The 21,302-nt window shown below is 46.5% G+C and overlaps 1 protein-coding gene across 1 annotated transcript in view; it reads left to right on the forward strand.

Moving 5' to 3' along the window:
* The first annotated feature begins 7,704 nt into the window (after positions 1-7,704).
* Positions 7,705-21,302, forward strand: part of ADCY9 (adenylate cyclase 9) — a 161,089-nt gene continuing 147,491 nt past the window's right edge. Inside the window, exons 1-2 of the mRNA XM_066275077.1 lie at positions 7,705-7,925; positions 8,213-9,946. Coding sequence (XP_066131174.1) covers positions 8,257-9,946 — 1,690 coding nt within the window. The 5' untranslated portion in view covers positions 7,705-7,925; positions 8,213-8,256. The remainder of the gene's footprint in view (positions 7,926-8,212; positions 9,947-21,302) is intronic.

Below are 21,302 nucleotides of genomic sequence, written 5' to 3' on the forward strand. Positions count from 1 at the left end.
ATGTGTCCACCTCTTGTCACATGTGAAGTACCTGGCGCAGAGTGGACACTTCAGCTACCTGACTGCTTTTTCTCTCCATGACCAGGAGCTACTTCCTCCCCTCGCATTGGCTTCTCTCCCCAGCTGTGAACATGGATTGGAAGACTCAACCTTGGTGTGTTAGTCAGGATTCTCGAGACACAGAACCAAGAGGATGTGTATTTATAGATAGAAGTGTGGGGTCTGGAGAGCCTGAAATCCCCATGGGAAGCAGCAGATTGGAAATTCCAGCAAGAGTCAATGTTGCCATGGAGTCTGAAGGCCGAGTCTGAGCAGAATTCCTTCCTCCTCGTGGAAGCTCAGTCTTTTCACCTTATTGGATGAGGCCCACCACATTATGGAGGGTGATCTGTTTTACTCAAGCGTACTGACTTGAATATTAATCACATCTAAAAATACTTTCACAGCAACATTCAGACTGATGCCTGACCAAACAAGTGAGTATCATAGCCTGGCCAAGTTGACACATGAAATGAAACTTCACACCTGCCTTCAAGGTTGGCCTCTGATATGGATGGCTTAGAAGGGGCTGGCGTTAGCTGAGTATTTACTATAGAGCAGGTACTGTCCTTAGTGCTTTCTTTATCTTGTTTGATTTAATCCTCACAACAGCCACATGAAGTAGGTTCTCATTTGATTCTGTTTATAAAGAAGAGTGCTTAGGTTGAGAGAGATTAAGTAACTAGTCCAAGTTGCACAGCAAGCTGTGGAGCTGGGGCTGAAAGCTAGGCAGTCCCACTGCAGAGCCCACTGATTTAGTCTCACATAATCCCGCTGCCTCTTCCAGAATTCTCCAGAATTCTGCCCCCTTCCCTGGGCCCTGCTGGGCTTTGCGGGTCTCTGAGGCATTTTCTCATTTCTGCCCGTGCCTTATCTCACCCCTGCTTATTGGGAACAGGTAGAAGGTTTGTTGAATAGCTGAAGTCCAGAACTGCATGTGACCCAGCATCTCTGACCTCCACCTCGAGCCAGTGAGGAAGGAGATGGGCCAGCTCCCTGCCATAGCCTATCCCAGCAGCCAGGGCACTCTTGCATGGCCACCTTCCCTGGCTGGGCCCTCGTGGGGCCACACCTCCTGCAAATGGCACTGAGACCACAGGCTTAGCTGATAAGGAGTCAGCAGGAAGCCCAGCTCTGGGCTCTGGAGTCAAATGAGGTTAGTCCCTTCTAGGGCATAGGGGGCCTGGCTACAGCCGAGGCGATTAACACAACTTCCTCCTTCTCGAGATACTTGAGCGGCCCAGGAATGCGATTTTAGTCTGTTCTGGCAACGCTGCCTTAGCCCTTTAGGATTAGTGTTCTTTCCAAACCTCCCTAAATCGCAGGAACCACTGATGCTACCTGCCTGGCCCAGTGCTGTGCTTACTCACTGCTCTGGGAACCAGCAGGCTGGCCTCGTTCCCCGATTCCTGGATGACGGGCTGCCCAGCCTTGGCCCTACCCTCTGTCTGCTTAAGGCATGTCCTGTCCTAGGGCTGCTATAGGAGCAGCAACCACCACACCTCTGTCCTCACTGGAGAACAGGGTGACACTGTGGGCCTAAACATGCCTCCTTCCTATAGTGAGTGGGCTGAATAGCGTCTCCTCAAAAGATACTCCAACTTCCGCCCTGGCCGGTTGGCTCAGCGGTAGAGCCTCGGCCTAGCGTGCGGAGGACCCGGGTTCGATTCCCGGCCAGGGCACACAGGAGAAGCGCCCATTTGCTTCTCCACCCCTCCGCCGCGCTTTCCTCTCTGTCTCTCTCTTCCCCTCCCACAGCCAAGGCTCCATTGGAGCAAAGATGGCCCGGGCGCTGGGCATGGCTCTGTGGCCTCTGCCTCAGACGCTAGAGTGGCTCTGGTCGCAACATGGCGATGCCCAGGATGGGCAGAGCATCGCCCCCTGGTGGGCAGAGCATCGCCCCTGGTGGGCGTGCCGGGTGGATCCCGGTCGGGCGCATGCGGGAGTCTGTCTGCTGTCTCTCCCTGTTTCCAGCTTAAGAAAAAAAAAAAAAAAAAAAGATACTCCAACTTCCAAACTTCCAATCCTTGGTACCTGTGGATGTGACCTTATGTGGAGACAGGGTCTTTGTAAACTTCAGTAACCTAAAGATCTTGAGGTGAGATTATCCTGGATCGCCTGGGTGAGCCCAAATCCAATGATAGCTGTCTTAGAAGAGTGAGGCAGAGGGAGATTAGAGGTCCTGAGACAGAGGAGGCCACGTGAGGATGGAGGCAGAGATGGGAGCCTTGCAGCCCCTAGCCGAGGACTGCCAGGAGTCCCCAGAAGCTGGAAGAGACAAGGAATGATCCTCACCTAGAGCCTCCAGAGGGAGCATAGCCCTGCTGACACCTTGATCTTGAACTTCTGGCCTCCGGAACTGTGAGACAATAAATTTCTGTTGTCTTAAGCTAACAAATTTGTGGTAATTTTTACAACAGCAATAGCAAACTAACACATCCCCTAATTACGGGTGTGGGATCCAGGATGCGAGACTGGCCCTGCCCTGGGTTGACAGCCTGACTCTGGCCAGCCTGTGGCCTGGCTGCCCAGACCTGGGATGTACCAGGGACCCCATACTAACGAGCAGGAGCAACGGGAGGGAGCAGGAGTAAATTGAGTGCAGTGGAGTTAAAAGGTGGCATTCAGTCTCACCTGAGTTCAAATCCTCCCTGTAGGATTTGTTGACTAAACTTTGGTTTCCTCAAATGATAGTGACCGTAGTGGTAGCTATTACTGTCAGGGTGGAAAAGAGACACTGGCAGGCTGGGAAGCTGGGGATTCTAGAGCACTTCTGCCATGGACTGGCTCTGTGACCTCTGATGCCTGCCTGTGTGTGAGGGAGCCAATGTATCCTGTCCTTGCACTTCATACTACTGTTGCAAGAATCAAGGGAAGGAGTGTAGATGTAAGCCTCTGGCAAACTGTAAAGTGTTTCATAAACTCAAGATATTTGTATTATGATTTCCCTGGTGATTGTGTCCTGATGCATTACCCATTTGAATGTGCCTTTGTGTAACTCAACAGAAGTGTGTATGTGTGTGTGTGTGGGGGGGCGGGCTTGTGTGTGGGGGTGGTGGTTTCCAAGTAACTTACCTTAAAGCAAGTCATGGTTGTCACCACATCTGACTTCTGATAGCTCGGAAGCAAAGCCCTCACCAATCCTTCGTGGGAGAGAGAGCAAGGACCAGATGATGAGGTCAGTGATGCTTTCTAAGAGCTTTTGCTGAGTTTGTATGGACACACTCTGATTTGTGCTGCATCTGGTGGAAGATCTGCACACACCACAGATGGAGGGCAAACCCTGCACATCTGGCAGCAGCCTGGGGTGGATGGTTGGAGAAAGCTGTTACATCTGTCCTGTCTCTGTACCTTTATGCTTCCTGGGGGTGGAGGAGAAGGGACCTAGGAGTCTCCTGTGACTCCCCTCCGGGTCTTGGCATTGTGGGAACGTAGTTATCCTACTTTGTAGGACTGTCACCAACCCCAATTGATTTCATTTTCTCTACCATTCAAAGGAAAAGTACCATTCCTTTCCCATGGCACCTTTCCCAGCTACTATACACCCCTTACCCTTTGAGCAGTGCGAACATTCATGTACGTCCTTGTGCCTCCTGACCATCCAGAGTACGATCGTAACAAAAAATTTTATTTTAAAAATGTGTAAGGTGCCTGACCTGTGGTGGCGCAGTGGATAAAGCGTCGAACTGGAAATGCTGAGGTCGCCGGTTCGAAACCCTGGGCTTGCCTGGTCAAGGCACATATGGGAGTTGATGCTTCCAGCTCCTCCCCCCTTCTCTCTCTCTGTCTTTCCTCTCTCTCCCTCTCTGTCTCTCTCTCCTCTCTAAAAATGAATAAATAAAATTAAAAAAATAAATAAAATAAAATAAAAAGTTGAAACTCTAAAAAAAAAAAAAAAAAATGTGTAAGGCAACATTAAAAAAGGCAAATGTATGTTCTTCTTGTTTCCATAAATTGGTTATCAAACATGATTTTAAGTTAATAAAACTGTAACTGGAGCTAATTCCATTTTTTTAAAAAACCTCACTTCTGGGGGGTCAGCGAGCATGAAAAGAACTCACTACTCAAAGGGTTCAAGACAGAGATGGTGTATGATTGTGCAACTATGGTCTAATGCACAGTGCCAGGCACATGGTCCCTAATCTCAAGGGTTTATGGAATGACTCATGCTCTAACCTGGAAATGAAGGAGGCTCTGGCAGCTTATAGGTTTGGACAGCTGGGAATGCAGCCCAACTACTTCCAGAAAACATACAAGAGAAAAGGGGGCGAGGTGTATCACTACCTGTGTCTAAAAATCTGATGACTAATTAATATGTAAATGCTAAGTCACCGCAAAACAGTGGGTGGATTGAAATGACTTGGGTAGGGGAGGAAAAGTGTAGACAGGCCATCTCTCAGATTGAGGGAAACCAGGAAGTGGGGTGTGAAGGGCAAAGTTGCACTCAGTGGGGGAATGTAAAAGGTGAGAGCTGTCTCCAAAGGCTTCCTGTCCAGCGGGGTCGGGATGTAGAAGACAGTGGGGTAGATGGAAGGGTCACCATGTAGGTCACAGAGGGTGGTACCAGGACCGTTCAGAGTGTCATGGTCATAGGAGTCCGATCTGGTTTTGAATGAACTATCTCTAGCCTTTATGTGACTTTGGGCAGGGCACTCTTCAACCTCCAGTTTCACATCTCTAAAATAGGGACAATAATATCTACTTCAGAGGGTTGCGGTAAGGACAAACTAGATCACAAGTGAAAGTGCCCAGTGGTTTCTGGCACTTAGCATGTTTGCTAAGTGTAAGTTTACTATTATTATCGCACTGGCTTGGGCAATGGACTCCTTTGAACATCAGTTTCTTCATTGGTAAAAATGGAACACATTAGGGTGCTGGCATATAGTTGACGCTCAATAAAAGTTTGTTTTTATTTTTAAAATAAAAAAAATACAGAGATAGAGAGAGTCAGAGAGAGGGATGAATAGGGACAGACAGACTGGAGAGAGATGAGAAGCGTTAATTATTAGCTTTTCGTTGCTATACCTTAGTTGTTCATTGATTGCTTTCTCATATGGGCCTTGACCGTGGGCCCTCAGCAGATCGAGTAACCCCTTGCTCAAGCCAGTGCGCTTGGGTCCAAGCTGGTGAGCTTTGTTCAAACCAGATGAGCCTGCGCTCAAGCTGGCGACCTCGGGGTCTCGAATCTGGGTCCTCCGCATCCAGTCTGATGCTCTATCCACTGTGCCACGGCCCTGGTCAGGCAACTCTTTTCTTTTATTTTGAAACAATTTTAAAGTTGCAAAAACACTAGAGTTCCCCTCTACCTATACCCAAGCTTCCCCTAATGTTAACATTGTGTATAACCCTAGTATTGTGATCAATGCCAGGAAATTGACATTGGCACAATGTGATGGTATTGACTAAACTGCAGATCTTATTCTTTGGTTCTTTTCTGTTCCAGGTTTCAAATCAGGATCCTGTGTTCCATGTTGTCTCCCTTAATTCTCTCAAGTTTGTGACAGTTCCTCAGTCTTTGATGACCTTGATATTCTTGATGAGTATTGGTCAATTACCTGGAAGAAACATTTCTCAATTTGGGTTCATTTGATGTTTTCTTTTCTTTTTTTTCTTTTTGTATTTTTCGGAAGCTGGAAACAGGGAGAGACAGTCAGACAGATTCCCGCATGCGCCCGACCGGGATCCACCCGGCACGCCCACCAGGGGCGACACTCTGCCCACCAGGGGGCGATGCTCTGCCCCTCCGGGGCGTTGCTCTGCCGAGACCAGAGCCACTCTAGCGCCTGGGGCAGAGGCCAAGGAGCCATCCCCAGCGCCCGGGCCATCTGGCTGCGGGAGGGGAAGAGAGAGACAGAGAGGAAGGAGGGGTGTGTGTGTGTGTGGAGAAGCAAATGGGCGCCTCTCCTATGTGCCCTGGCCGGGGATCGAACCCGGGTCCCCCGCACGCCAGGCCGACGCTCTACCGCTGAGCCAACCGGCCAGGGCCTGATGTTTTCTTATGATTAGATTGAGGTTATGCACTTTAGGCAGCAATACCACAGCAATGATGTTGTGTTATTTTGTTTTTTTATTTTTCCTTTACTGTGGTTAAATACACAAAACAAAATTTACCGTTTAGACCACTTTAAAGTGTACAATTCAGTGGCATTTAGTACATTCACAGTGTTGTACACCTACCACTTCTACCTAGCTGCAGGACATTTCCATCACTTCCCAAAGAAACCCCTTACCCATTAGAAGTCACTCCCCCTGCCCATCCCCCAGCCCCTGGCAATTACTAACCTGCTTCTGTCTCTGTGGATTTGCCTCTTCTGGATTTTGATATAAATTAAATCATACAATGCGACTGGCTTTTTCTCCACTAAGCATCATGTTTTCAAAGTTCATTCCAGTTGCAGTAGGAATCAGTGCTTCATTTATATATATAAGTAATATTTTATTGTGTGGACAAGAGCACATTTTACTTTATTTTCTAATTCAACATGAGGCAGACTTCACGGTGGGGGGGTGAGGGAAGGAGGGAGGAGATCCCTGTGACAGGCAGGAGGTAGTGTGAGGTATGGGGAGAGTGGCCAGGAGTGGCACACTGGGGGTACAGGATTGTACTTTCAGGGTGCAGATAACACTGTCGACGGTAGGACTGTCGATTGGGTAGGAGATTGCTTTCAAATTTCACTTGTGAAAAAGGAAAAACATTTGTTCATGAGGAGGGGGAAATGACCCGAGGACGGGAAGGAAACTGAGGCTGGAGAAGCTGTGGCACTACCTTTCTAGGGGCCACCACGGCCCCTGGAGGCCTGCCCGTCTGGCCGCCTGAGGACGGGGCTCAGATTATGGTGGTCGACCGGGGAGCGTGTCAGGTAGGTGCGAGTGCTGGGGGAAAGAGGGGCACGTGCTCAGTGCTTACAGAGAAAGGGGCGTCTCCTAGGCAAATACAACAGTTGCAAACTTCTATTTATAAAAAAGGTGTGCCGAGGGGAAGGGCAAACATTCTCATTTCCTCAACGTCGCACCCCAGCTGCTCCTTAACTAGCAGGCCTCCTTAGGTTTCTCGCAGCGGGTGCGGGGACCGAACCGTGGCCAGAGGCAGCCTCGCAGCCAGCCCCCGGGCCCGGGCCAGCCCCTGCAGCGCCGCAGTGTTCGCAGCCGGCGGCCCGGGCGCGGCGCTGCCCCGGGCGGAGGGCGGGGCCGCAGCCCCGACAGCCCCGTCAGCTCGGCGCGCGCACCGTGCGCGTATTCGAGGCTGGCGGCAGCGGAGTGCGCGGGCCGCGCGTGCGCGCTGCGGCGGGGCGAGGGGCGGCGCGGGCGCGAGTCTGTCAGTGACAGCGGGAGGGGGAGGGGGCCGGAGATGGTAGTGGTGGCGGCGGCTCTTCCGACATGAGGCAGCGGCACCCTGGGGCTCGGCGGTGGCCGCCGCCACGGCCGCATCTCTAGCTTGGGAGGCTGCCCCGGGCGGCCGTGCCGAGCCGGCGTCGCGGGAGCGGACTCTGCGGCAGTGCCGCGTACGGGCCGCCGGCTGAGGGGCCCGCGCCCTGCCCTCGGTGCCGGGCGGCTCCCGGGCCCTGGGCATCCCCGCCCGTTGGGTCAGCCCCGGCGACCGGGAGCGGGCGGGCGGGGCTGGGAGCAGGCCCCTCGAGACGGATCGCGCCGACGGGGGCGGCCGCAGCGCCGCAGGCTTTGCAAACTCGCCGCCCGCCTCCCCCGGGGCCGCAGAGCGCGGGGCGGGACGGCGGGGTCCGGCCGGAGGCCTGACGCAGTGGAGGCGCCGCGCTCTGCGCAGCATGAGGGGCCCGCCGCCGCCGGGAGAGCCGCGTCTGCCAGGGCGGCCGGCGGCGTGAGAGTGCTCGGGGCCGGACTCCGCTCCACGGCGGCGGCCGGCGCAGCAGGCGAGTGTGCGCGGGGGATCGCGCCGCGGCTCGGGCGGCGCCGCGGGCTCGGTGGCCGCCGCCGCGCGGACCCGAGGCGCTCCCTCCCCGTCCCGGGTGGCTGGGGTCGGTCCGGAGGCGGGACGGTGGGAGCGCTGATGAGACAGTACCGCAGTTTTGCGACCGTAGGGTGCCTTTGCAAGCAGACCGCCGGGGCTGCCGCTTAGAAAATGGACATAGCTCATGGCCTTCGGGTGCGTGTACGTGGGTGGGAATAAACACCAGCCTAACTCTTGTCTCGGTGACAGGTGGTGGTGACCCCAGCCGGGGGTGGCTCCGAGCGCGCGGCAACATGGCTTCCCCGCCCCACCAGCAGCTGCTGCAGCACCACAGCACCGAGGTGAGCTGTGACTCCAGCGGAGACAGCAACAGCGTGAGGGTCAAAATCAACCCCAAGCAGCTGTCGTCCAACAACCACCCCAAACACTGCAAGTACAGCATCTCCTCCAGCTGTAGCAGTTCCGGGGACTCAGGGGGCGTACCCCGGAGAGTGGGCGCCGGAGGCCGCCTGCGCAGGCAGAAGAAGCTGCCCCAGCTGTTCGAGAGGGCCTCCAGCCGGTGGTGGGACCCCAAGTTCGACTCGGTGAACCTGGAGGAGGCTTGCTTAGAGCGCTGCTTTCCGCAGACCCAACGTCGCTTCCGGTACGCGCTCTTCTACATTGGTTTCGCCTGTTTGCTCTGGAGCATTTATTTTGGGGTGCACATGAGGTCCAAACTGATTGTCATGGCAGCTCCTGCTCTGTGCTTCCTCGTGGTGTGTGTGGGATTTTTCCTGTTTACCTTCACCAAGCTGTATGCCCGACATTACGTGTGGACCTCGCTGGTGTTCACCCTCCTGGTGTTCACCCTGACCCTGGCTGCCCAGTTTCAGGTTCTGACGCCTCTCTCAGGACGTGTTGACAGCTCCAATCATACTCCCGCAGCTAAGCCCACAGACACGTGCTTATCTCAAGTGGGGAGCTTTTCCATGTGCATCGAAGTGCTCTTTTTGCTCTACACCGTCATGCACTTACCTCTGTACTTGAGCTTGTTTTTGGGAGTGACCTATTCTGTTCTCTTTGAGACCTTTGGCTATCATTTCCGAGATGATGACTGCTTCCCCTCACCTGGACCAGGGCCCCTGCACTGGGAGCTGCTGAGCAGAGCCCTGCTGCATGTTTGCGTTCACGCCATTGGGATCCACCTATTCATTATGTCCCAGGTGAGATCCAGGAGCACCTTTCTCAAGGTGGGGCAGTCAATTATGCACGGGAAGGATCTGGAAGTGGAAAAAGCCCTGAAAGAGAGGATGATTCATTCTGTGATGCCAAGAATCATAGCTGATGACTTGATGAAACAGGGGGATGAGGAGAGCGAGAATTCTGTGAAAAGGCATGCCACCTCCAGCCCAAAGAACAGGAAAAAAAAGTCTTCGATACAGAAAGCCCCGATAGCATTCCGCCCATTTAAGATGCAGCAGATTGAAGAGGTCAGTATTTTATTTGCAGACATTGTGGGCTTCACCAAGATGAGTGCCAACAAATCTGCTCATGCCCTAGTGGGTCTTCTCAATGATCTGTTTGGTCGCTTCGACCGGTTGTGTGAAGAGACCAAGTGTGAGAAAATCAGCACCCTGGGAGACTGCTACTACTGTGTAGCAGGGTGCCCCGAGCCCCGGGCCGACCATGCCTACTGCTGCATTGAAATGGGCTTGGGCATGATAAGAGCCATTGAGCACTTCTGCCAGGAGAAGAAGGAGATGGTGAACATGCGTGTTGGGGTTCACACGGGGACTGTCTTGTGTGGCATTTTGGGTATGAGGAGGTTTAAATTCGACGTGTGGTCCAATGATGTGAACTTGGCCAATCTCATGGAGCAGCTGGGAGTGGCTGGCAAGGTTCACATTTCCGAGGCCACTGCAAAATACCTAGATGATCGGTACGAAATGGAGGATGGGAGAGTTACTGAACGCCTGGGCCAGAGCGTTGTTGACCAGTTGAAAGGTACGTGCATTTCTTTGCCTAGTCATCTCCCTCCCCTAGCCTGTTTGTGTTGAAAAACAAAACAATCTCTTTCCAGCGTCAGTATCTGGAGGCCAATCAGTTGTTGTCTCAGGATAGCTTATTGTGGGGACATCTCAGGGCCAGTGGGACTTTTTCTCCAATGCGTCAAATATCACAAATGTGTTCACACTGTGGCATTGCTGACCTAGCTGAGACCTTTAGAAGGAAGGAAAACTTTGAAAATGCACCTCCTTGCCAGTTGGCTGTTAATGCTTCTGAAATTCGGGGTGCAGGTCCGATGAATGTCGGGGTACCCAAGCCCTGCAGTCAGAACTTTGAAGCACTTTAAGAAGTTACCTTTGCATTTCATTTGGTTGCCTTAAACTCCCATCAGAATACTTTTCTGTGCACTTTTCCAACAGTGTAAAGAATAACACCTTTCTCCTGTCTAGGCCTCCCTTTGCTGGAACAAGGAAGTCGGCTCAGCCCTGTAGGACTCTGAGAATTAGATGGAATCTTATACCCTTAAGTGCATACTGCCTTTGCCTACGTCTTTTAGAAAAATGTTTGTGTTTTCAGCTTCCAAATTTATATAACGATGCTTTCTTATCATAGTATTAGTATTTTCATACAGAATTCAGTATTTTAGAATGTTGAACTTCTCAAGTCAGGTGATTTGAAAGTGAGCAGTGTACCCAGAGCAGTGTTTAGACCCCCTTCTCCTAGCCTTTCAGATTAGTATCTGGTCCCTTGTTCCAGTCCTAAGCTCCTTACTGCTATTCTTGATGTTTTCAGTGGGCCTCTTATTTTTCTTATTTTCATACAGGACAAAGATATTTGAGGTCTAGAGAGTGACGTTTAAGTAAGTGAGACCAAAAGTAAGGATCCTACATAACTAACACTTTTTAAAAAACAGTCCTTATGTTTTTCTAAAATCTACCAGATTGAAGGGAATGTCTTTTTAGGAAATATGTAGAGAAAGTCACACTGATTTTTAAAAGCCCAAATTTATGAAGCTGTATTGTGTGTTTTATGGTGCCCACATATTGCATAATTACGCAGTGAAAAGCCCCAGGAAAGGGAATCTTCAGAAGTAACAGCTCAAATCAGAGAAGGGAGAAGTAATTGTGTAAATCAGAGCCAGGACATGGTTGAGTTTGAGGGCCTGACTAGATTGTCAGTCTTGACACAATCTTATATGCTCAATTGATATTTTCTTTCTGTGCTTGTGATTGGAGTTCTCCATGGCACTTACTTACTGGTCATCTGGTGAGGGTGCTTTAGTCTCCTGATTTTTCTTTATTGTATTAAATGCTAGTGGTTGAATAATATGGATGGAGTATGAAAACATTTTCATCTGATAATTACCTCTAACTAGACAGTTTTAAATGCCACATTGATGAGGTCAGAAACTACAATTTGCAGTTCACTTGAGGGATTCTGCTGTGATAAGTGTGTTTCCCTGTAGGAGAGTGGCTCTTGCTTGCAACTCTGAAGGTGCCAGTGGAGTGGAGAGCAGGTGTAATTCCCGCTAGACATTTTGGCATCTTTAGGGTTCGAGTGTCCCTGTCGTCAGGGATAGTGGGACAGATTCTAGAGAATGGAGCTGTGCTGTACTACATTAAGTATAGCAATGATAACAATTCTGTAAGTCGTATACTTTAAACAAATAATACTTTGAACAGGGTATTACTTGGATATCAAAAATAAAAGTAGATGTAAAAGTATGCCTGGAATTGTTGAGTCTTTGACTTTTTGGCCATAATCATGATTTGTTAATTTATGGGTAATTTTATTTTCTTTTAAAAAAATGTTTATTTTATTGATTATAGAGAGAGGAAGGGAGAGAGAGGGATAGATAGGAACATCAATCTGTTCCTATATGTGCCCTGACCAGGATCAAACCTGCAACCTCTGTGCTTCCGAACAATGCACTAACCAACCGAGCTATATCTGACCAGGGCAATTTACGTATAATATTATTTTCAGATCAAGGGTCTAAAGATGCAGGCAAAAATACTAGAATGGGTTTGTTGATTTTTTTTAAACCTCAAATAGCATATGTTTGGTAAATTCACTTTTTCTCTAAATTGTGTACACTGTGTATGAGGAAAAGTTTTAGTACCGGATGGAAGGTAGAGATAGACAGTGATTTCTTTATATAGTATTCCCTCTTTTAACTGTTTCCCCAAGACTATGATTTTGCTGTATTCAGCTTGTTTTGAAAACCTTTGTGGACAGGACTCCACTAATAGAGGATGTCTACACAACTTCCTGCCCCTTTTTGAAATTGCACAGTTTGATTCTCCAGACATTATACAAATCTCCTAAATTGAGATTATCACATGGTATATAGAAAACCCTTTTACATAATGGGGTTAAGATTATATAAGTAAGTTTTCTTTTAGCTGTCTTTGGGTTTGTGGTAGATATTTTCTCTATATAATGTTGGTTATTAGCCTTTCTTTCTCATCTCTTTTTCTGATGATGGGGTTAAAAATACCCAGTAGAGGGCTCTGTAGAAATGAACATGGGTAAATTGGGGATTCCAGAACAAGCCTGGTGCATGAAAGGAAGCTACTCCTCTAATTTATCTGAATAGGCTTTGTGTAAGGGTGGACTTTCATTATTTATGCACATTCACTCATCCTTGAAAATCTTTATTGTGCTCTTACAACATGACTGGCAGGGAGGATGCACAGGTGGAGTCATGACAGCTCCGCACCTCCGTGAGCTCATAGGTATTAGATGTCATAGAGTATGTAGAGTGAGGAACACTTTAGAGAGGTGCATGTACTTGCGGTGGATCTTGACACCAAGCAGTGGCTCTCCAGTTAGATGGAAGCAGAACATTTGGTGCAGTGGGAATAGTGTGGACAAAGGCTTGGGGTTGTGTTTCGGGGTGGTTTGGGCAATTATAAATAGTTCATTAGGGCAAGGATGGTTGTGGGTCACACATGAAGAGTTTGGATTCAATCCTGTAGGTAATGGGGAGCTGCTGATAGGCTTAGGTGATCTGATTTCAATTTTAGAAGGCTCACTCAGTTCTAGGGACTGTGTTGGAAGGATGTAACGCTGAAAATTAGTGAGCTGTTTCAGTAAACCCCAGGCAGGATTGATGGTAGCCTGAACCAAGGTAACAGCAGTGGTGATGGAGATGATGAGACAGATATGAGAGTAGTAAGATCACATGATAGGATTCAGAGTCAGATTTAAACAGATGACTGGGAGAGGCTAGGGCAGGGGTTGAGAACCTTTTTGGTTGAGAGAGCCATGAATGCCACATATTTTAAAATGTAATTCCATGAGAGCCATACAACGACCCATGTACCTTACACATTATCCAATAAAAATTTGGTGTTGTCTCGGAGGACAGCTGTGATTGGCTCCAGCCACCCAGAACCATGAACATGATTTTATAGAAGAGGTGAGAGTTTTTGAAAACAAGAAGAGAACTGCATATCTTGCTCTGCTGTGGTAAGAGGGGCTTATTCCCTTGGAATAGGCTGGAAGGTCAAGCTCCCTTCTCCCCAAAGCTGATGGTGATGCTGGCAAAACAGAACCAGAGAATGGAAGCTGGGACAGGGACAGATTTAAGAAGGTGTTGGAATTCTGGGACTGGGATGATCAGGAAAGTCCTGACCAGCTTATAAGCCTTTCCCCACAAGCCAGTGGTTCTCAAACTTTTTGGTTTTCAGGACCCCTTTATACTTCAAAAAATTATTATGAAAGCTAAAGAACTTGTGTTTATATAAGTTCTTTATTGATATTTACCTTATGAAAAATTGAGACAAACTGAGAAGTTTCAGAAATCTTTCCTTGATTCATTTCAAAATAATAAGCCCATTGTATCCATTGCATGTTAATATAAATAGCATTTTTATAAAAATAACAACATTAAAATGTTTTCATAAACAAAGGAATTTGGTGAGAAGAGTGGCATTATTTTACATTTCTGCAAATCTCTTTAATGTCTGAATTAATTGAAGACTGGATTTTTAAAAAATTATAAAATACACATAAAAATGATCATTTCAGCCATTTTATCATTTAGCCTGGCTGGTAGCTCATTTGGTTGGAATATTGTCCTGATGTACCAAAGTTGTAGATTCGATCCCTGGTCAAGGCACATAAAAGAATCAACCAATGAATGCATAAATGAGTGAAACAACAAGTCGATGTTTCTCTCTCTTTATAAAAACAATAAAAAATTTTAAAGTCTATCAGCTAGATTTTCTTTTCTGTGTGTATTAGAGAGAGAGAAAGAGAAGAGAGAATCAGACAGATGAAACAGACATAGGAAGGGAGAATGATGAGAAGCATCAACTCATAGTTGCAGCACCTTAGTTGTTCATTGATTGCTTTCTCATATGTGCCTTGACTGGGAGGCTCCAGCTGAGCCAGTGATCCCTTGCTCAAGCCAATGACCTTGGGTTTCAAGCCAGCAACCATGGGGTCATCTCTATGATCCTACACTCAAGCTGGTGAGCCTGCACTCAAGCCAGTGACTTCTGGGTTTTGAACTTAGGTCGATGCTCTTTCCACTGTGCCACCACCTGGTCAAGCTCAGCTAGATTTTATCTGCTTTTGGCATTGTTGCAGAATGTTGAAGAACGTGTAGAAAATTTGGCTTTACTTTGATGTGGAGGTAGTTGGAAAATGGAGGAGTGTCTTAATTGCCTTTTTAGATAATTGTGGATATTATTTTTTGAAACTGAACTAATACCCAACAAACAAGGGGTAGTTTTTTAAGGGTTACTTGCAATGTGAATCTGAAATCCTATTAATCAGTTTCTTTGTATGCTATTAAAACCCGGTTGGTTTTTTTTTTTTTTTTTTTGTATTTTTCTGAAGCTGGAAACGAGGAGAGACAGTTAGACAGACTCCCGCATGCGCCTGACCGGGATCCACCTGGCATGCCTACCAGGGGACGATGCTCTGCCCACTAGGGGGCGATGCTCTGCCCCTCCGGGGCGTCACTCTGTTGCGACCAGAGCCACTCCAGCGCCTGGGGCAGAGGCCAAGGAGCCATCCCCAGCGCCCGGGCCATCTTTGCTGCAATGGAGCCTGGCTGCGGGAGGGGAAGAGAGAGACAGAGAGGAAGGAGAGGGGGAGGGGTGGAGAAGCAGTTGGGCGCCTCTCCTGTGTGCCCTGGCCGGGAATCGAACCTGGGACTTCCGCATGCCAGGCTGACGCTCTACCACTGAGCTAACTGGCCAGGGCCAAAACCCGGTTGGTTTTTGAATGAATCTTTACCCAGGTGTGACTTTGTAACATCATGCATTGGTCATTTGGAAAATATTGGTGTTTTGAGTTATACAGATCTTTCACATGTTGACGTAAGCAAAGTCTTTAATATTGGGAAGATGTCAACTTCACATGGTAGATAAGAGTGTTCCAGAATTCTAGTTTTTACTTGAAAGTTTGATTGTTATCATTGGCAACAAATACTGTTAGTTGTTTTCCTTGAAGTGGCAGACTCATTGCTTTCATTTTTCAGGAACAGTTGGCCAAATACTCAAGACTAAATGACTGTAGTTTGTCTGTAGGTCAAGTATAAATGATATTCCATCAGAAAAGCAGCTAGTTCCGCTTACAACCCAAATAGCTGCATAGATGCGTTTCTTGACAATGATTGTACTTTGGTGTGCAATGGGGGTGCTGCTAGTACGTTTCCTTTTGTCGTATAGAATATTAAAAAGATATGCACTCCAGCCTGGCCTGTGGTGGCACAGTGGATAAAAAGTCAACCTGGAATGCTTAGGTCATCAGTTCAAAACCCTGGGCTTGTCTGGTCAAGGCACACATACACAAATAAAATGAACAACTAAAGTGAAGCAACTATGCATTGATACTTCTCACTTCCCCCTCCTCTGTAAAACCAATAAATAAAATCTTTAAAAAAAAGATATGCACTCAAGGTTGAGATTTAACATTACTGTTTATTCTTCTTGCTTCCTCAAAGAACATTCTTAAATGAAACTGACTTTTTTTCTTCCGTGAATGTGTGGTGGTAAAGAACACGTCGATGGCTAGTACATTTTGGTGCCACTGCTTTGATTCAGCAGCCAGTAGTTTACCCACAATTTACTTTTGTACTGTCAATGCCAATGTCAACACTGCAAAAGGCAAATAATATCTTAGCATTATTATGGAAAAAGTTTTGACCTTACAGATGCCATGCAGAGGTCTCAGGGACCCCTAAGGATCTGCAGACCATATCTGGAGAACTGCTACCCACACACATTCTCATGTAGATGAAAGAACTCAAACTGAAATTATGATAGACATGTTACATTTATTGTGGAAATAGTAAGTGACTTTAGTTCATACACTTACTTTTTCTCAAAAGTATTTTTTGTGATTCCGTCAAATCTTTTTGCTGGTGTTTAGGGTTCATGATGACAACTATCAACTTTGTTCTTTTAATTGATTTTTGCTGGGCTTACCCTTGGCAATATAGTTTAGTGGTTTGGTGCATGGCGTTTGGTTTCTGATACATTTGGATTTAATTCTGAGTTCTGTGATTTCTGAGCTGTGGAACCTCGGACAAACTAAGTAGGGACTCTCCAGTTTATAGGAATGAGAGTGCCTCTGTCAGAGGGTTACTGGGAGAATCAAATGAGGTGACGATTCAAGTAAAGCACTTATTAGCATAGTGACTTGATCACAACACCTTTTCAATAAATAATAATCAACTCTTCTAGCTGGTGACTCACATTTTGAACTGTGCTCAAGGGTGTTTCTTTTTTCCTACGCTGTATTTGGTATACTTTGGGATTGAAACTCAGAACACACCAGGGACTGTGATTGTGTCAGTTTCTTGAATTAAAAAGGGCAAATGTCCAAAATACAAAACATTGATAGCCTGCCCTGGATAAACTGTAGCTGCCAAGTCTGGCAGCTTCTTTACTGAAAACCCCAGGGAGTTCAGGCAGTATTGTTCTTGGGCTGGTTTTGGTCCCCGGGGCTTAGAGGTACTTAAATGATGTGGCCCCCTTGATAGTTAAGAAATTATGGGGAAATCTTCAACTTTCAAATTGTGGAGATACTGGCTGAGTTTTGAACTAGAGCAGTTACTCAGCTCTACCGTATTCTATTGTAAATTCATTTATTTATTCAACAAATATCAAATGAGTTTCTACTATTTGCTAGGTTTGGACTGGGTTCTGGAGATAGAACCTCTGGCCTCTTGGAGCACTCGGCCTAGAAGGGAAAGTAGCATTAATCAAATAATCACCTAAACAAATATGCACTAGAGTTACTTATCGTATTACAAATAGGGCTGAGAGGTAAGGACACTTATCTCCATTTTATATACTAGAGAACTGAAGCACAGAGAGGTTAAGTAATTTGGGATGGTCACACAGCAAGAAAGCTGCTAAGTGATAGAGCCAGTACAGTAGTCCCCATTGTCCATGATTTTGCTTTCCACAGTTTCAGTTATCTATGGTCAACTATAGTTCAAAAATATTAAATGGGAAATGAAAAATTACAGAAATAAACAATTCATAAGTTTTAAATTGTGCACTGTTCTGAGCAGTGTGATGAAATCTAACACCATCCCACTGCATCCCACTTGGGGTGTGAATCATCCCTTTGTCCAGTGTAGTCATGCTATATAACTACCCACCTGTTAGTCACTTAGTAGCTGTCTCAGTTATCAGATCAACTATCACCGTATCACAGTGCTTGTGTTCAAGGAACTTTCATTTTACTTAATTATGGCTTCCAAACTATTCACATAATTTTTTATTACAGTATATTGTTGTAATAGTTCTATTTTATTATTAGCTCTTAATCTCTTACTGTGTCTGATTTATAAACTAAACTTTATCATAGGTTTAAGATGTGTAGGAAAAAAACCATATAGTATGGCAGGTCCTCAAGCTATGTCATTTATTTTTAAGTGAGAGGAAGGGAGATAGTGAGACAGAGTCCAGTATGTGCCCCAACTGGGATCCACCTGGCAACCCCTGTCTGGGGTCTCATGCTCAAATCGAGCTATTTTTAGTGCCTGAGGCTGACACTTGAACCATCTGAGCTATCCTCAGTGCCCCTGCCTAAGCTCAAACCAATGGAGCCTCTGGCTGCAGGAGGGAAAGAGGGAGGGGTGGGGGAGGGGAGGAGAAGCAGAGGTTGCTTCTTTTGTGTGCCCTGACTGGGAATCGAACCTGGGATGTCATTACGCTGGGCCAACGCTCGATCCACTGAGCCAGCTGATAAGGGTGAGTAATATAATTTTGTTTGTCTTTTATGCCATAGGAACTTAACTTGTTTATATCAATTAGCCTATGGTAAAATTGATTTCAACATATGTCATTTTGCCTAAAGTCCCAGAACCTATCCATGACTTTAAGTAAGGACTTATATATAGTTGACCCTTGAACAACTTGGGGGTTAGGGGCACTGACTTCTCTTTTAGTCGGAAATTTGTGAATAGAGTTGGCTTTCTGCTTATGTGGATTCCCAACTGTAAAATTGACCATTGAACGTGGGTTTGAACTTCAAGGATTAATTGAAAAAAATCAGCATATAAGTGAACAACCTGTGTTGTTCAAGGGTCAACTGTATATAAGGTTCAGTACTATTTTAGGTATTTCCTTAGGATAAGGGGCAGCTACCATGTTTAAACCCAAAGGACTGTATTAGAAAATACTATTTCCCACTGCATAGAATTGTTGTAAGGATTAAAGGAGAAAATGATATTAAGTACTTAGAAAAGTATTTGGCACATGATCACTCTTGAGATTAGATTCATGAGCTAGTGTTATTGAAAGTAGGGACAATTTTCTTAGCAGCAACAGCAGAAACAACTATCCCTTTGTTTAGCTCTTCTCAGTTCAGAGTGTTTTCATGCACATTGTAATCTCAACCATTGTGAAATCTTAGGATCATGGGAACTGTATGTTTAGAAGTTTATATTTTACTTGCTGGTTTTTTTCCCTTTATATACCAGTTGTCAGGCTGAGTCGGCTTCTAAATATCCTCTTAAGGTGACCAGTGACTTGTTTCAGGACTCAGTATAAACTTTTGGATTTTAGCTTTTTGGTATATTTCAGATATCATTACAGATATTATTCTCTTTTCTTTTTTTTCTTTTTTTCTTTTTTTTTTACAGGGACAGAGAGAGAGTCAGAGAGAGGAATAGATAGGGACAGACAGGAACAGAGAGAGATGAGAAGCATCAATTATCAGTTTTTCGTTGTGACACCTTAGTTGTTCATTGATTGCTTTCTCATATGTGCCTTGACTGCAGGCCTTCAGCGGACCAAGTAACCCCTTGCTTGAGCCAGCGACCTTGGGTCCAAGCTGGCGAGCTTTTTGCTCAAGCCAGATGAGCCCACGCTCAAACTGGCAACCTCGGGGTCTCGAACCTGGGTCTTCCGCATCCCAGTCTGACACTCTATCTACTGCGCCACCGTCTGGTCAGGCCAGATATTATTTTCTAAAAAAAGCCTTTTCACATCTACTGGGTCAGGGCAGAAGTTGGGGGGGGAGAGGGGAGAGAGAGAGAGAGAGAGAGAAAGAGAAAGAGAGAAGCATCAACTTGTTCTACTTAGTTATGAACTCGTTGGTTGCTTCTCATATGTGCCCTGACCGGGGATCAAACTCCTGACCTCAGTGTGCCAAGACGAGGCTGTATCCACTGAGCCACCTGTCCAGGGCCTCATTTTTTTTTTTTTTTTGTATTTTTCTGAAGCTGGAAACAGGGAGGCAGTCAGACAGACTCCCACATGCGCCTGACCGGGATCCACCCGGCACGCCCACCAGGGGGCTTCGCTCTGTTGCGACCAGAGCCACTCTAGCGCCTGGGGCAGAGGCCATGGAGCCATCCCCAGCTCCCGGGCCATCTTTTGCTTCAGTGGAGCCTCGGCTGTGGGAGGGGAAGAGAGAGACAGAGAGGAAGGAGAGGGGGAGGGGTGGAGAAACAGATGGGCGCTTCTCCTGTGTGCCCTGGCTGGGAATTGAACCCAGGACTTCCACATGCCAGGCCGATGCTCTACCACTGAGCCAACCGGCCAGGGCCTCATTTTTATTTTTTATGATCAAATTGTTCCATCTTGGGCCAGTGGGAGCCTCTTCAGGTTGACCCTTGAATGCTTTTGGTATAGCCTGATAGTCTTCGATAGCATTTTTACTCATTTAGTAATGTTTTTAAGGAGCTGAGAAACTATAGGTGTTAAAATTTCATTAATTCTGTTTGATATATTTATTCAGAGACTGAGCTAAAGTTTCCCCATATTTTTTTTAAAGAAAATGAATAGTCTGTGCATGTTTATATGAATAGTGCCACAGAAGAAACAGTTTGTGCTTCTTAAAGTCTTTGGATGGTTTAGTTTGCATTCTTACAATGGACAGTTATAGGGCAATGCAGCATTTTCTTCTACAAAATCTTTTTACCAATACCTGTTGAGTGACAAGCACCTGTGAATGTTGGTAACTAGGGATAAAGAACAATAAAATGAAAAAAATTCTAGATCAAAATGTATATTACCTGTTTATAGACTAAGAGTACCCTCAACCTAGCAAGCCTCATCCTCTAGAACAGTGGTTCTCACAGTGCACGCCAGGGTGCACTGGTGTGCCCTAGAAGATTCCCAGGTGCGCCCTATGGTATTCCAGAGAAATATGTGCCTGTTGGGGACCAAAAAACCAACAGGGTTTTTGGAGTTTAGATTTTGGGGGGACAGAGGTGTGGGGAATTGGCTGTAAGCTGGCAATCTGCCCAACCCCCACCTCACTTGCCTGATTAGATTGCAAAAGGCTGTTAAGCTGTGGTGCTGGATTGTTTACACTACCCCCCATGTTCCCAGGAAAGACTGGAGGCAAGTTTCTTCTATCCCTTGGTGTAAAGTTAAGATGATATGTATGGTGGGGGTTTTCTGCACTCAACACAATTAAGAGTAAAAAGAGAGGAATTCTTCAATGTATTGATGAGGAAATGAAAGTTTGCCTTTCAAATATATGCCCAAACATTGAAGAAATCGCTAGGAAACATCAGGCTCATGTTTCTCAGAAACACAAGAATGAAAAAACTTAACACATTCACGCCGGGACCTGCTGAATTTACTAAATCTTACTAAGTATGAATCTATAAATATAAAAAGATAACTTTGTTGTCGTTTTTTCTTTTTCTTTATTTTATAGAGACAGAGACAGAGTCAGAGAGATGAATAGACAGGGACAGACAGACAGGAACAGACAGGAACAGAGAGATTAGAAGCATCAATCATTAGTTTTTTGTTGTGCATTGCGACACCTTAGTTGTTCATTGATTGCTTTCTCATATATGCCTTGACTGTGGGCCTTCAGCAGACTGAGTAACCCCTTGCTCGAGCCAGCGACCTTGGGT

This window comes from Saccopteryx bilineata, chromosome 4 (genome assembly GCF_036850765.1).
Source record: "Saccopteryx bilineata isolate mSacBil1 chromosome 4, mSacBil1_pri_phased_curated, whole genome shotgun sequence".
In the NCBI taxonomy this organism is placed as follows: Eukaryota; Metazoa; Chordata; class Mammalia; order Chiroptera; family Emballonuridae; genus Saccopteryx; species Saccopteryx bilineata.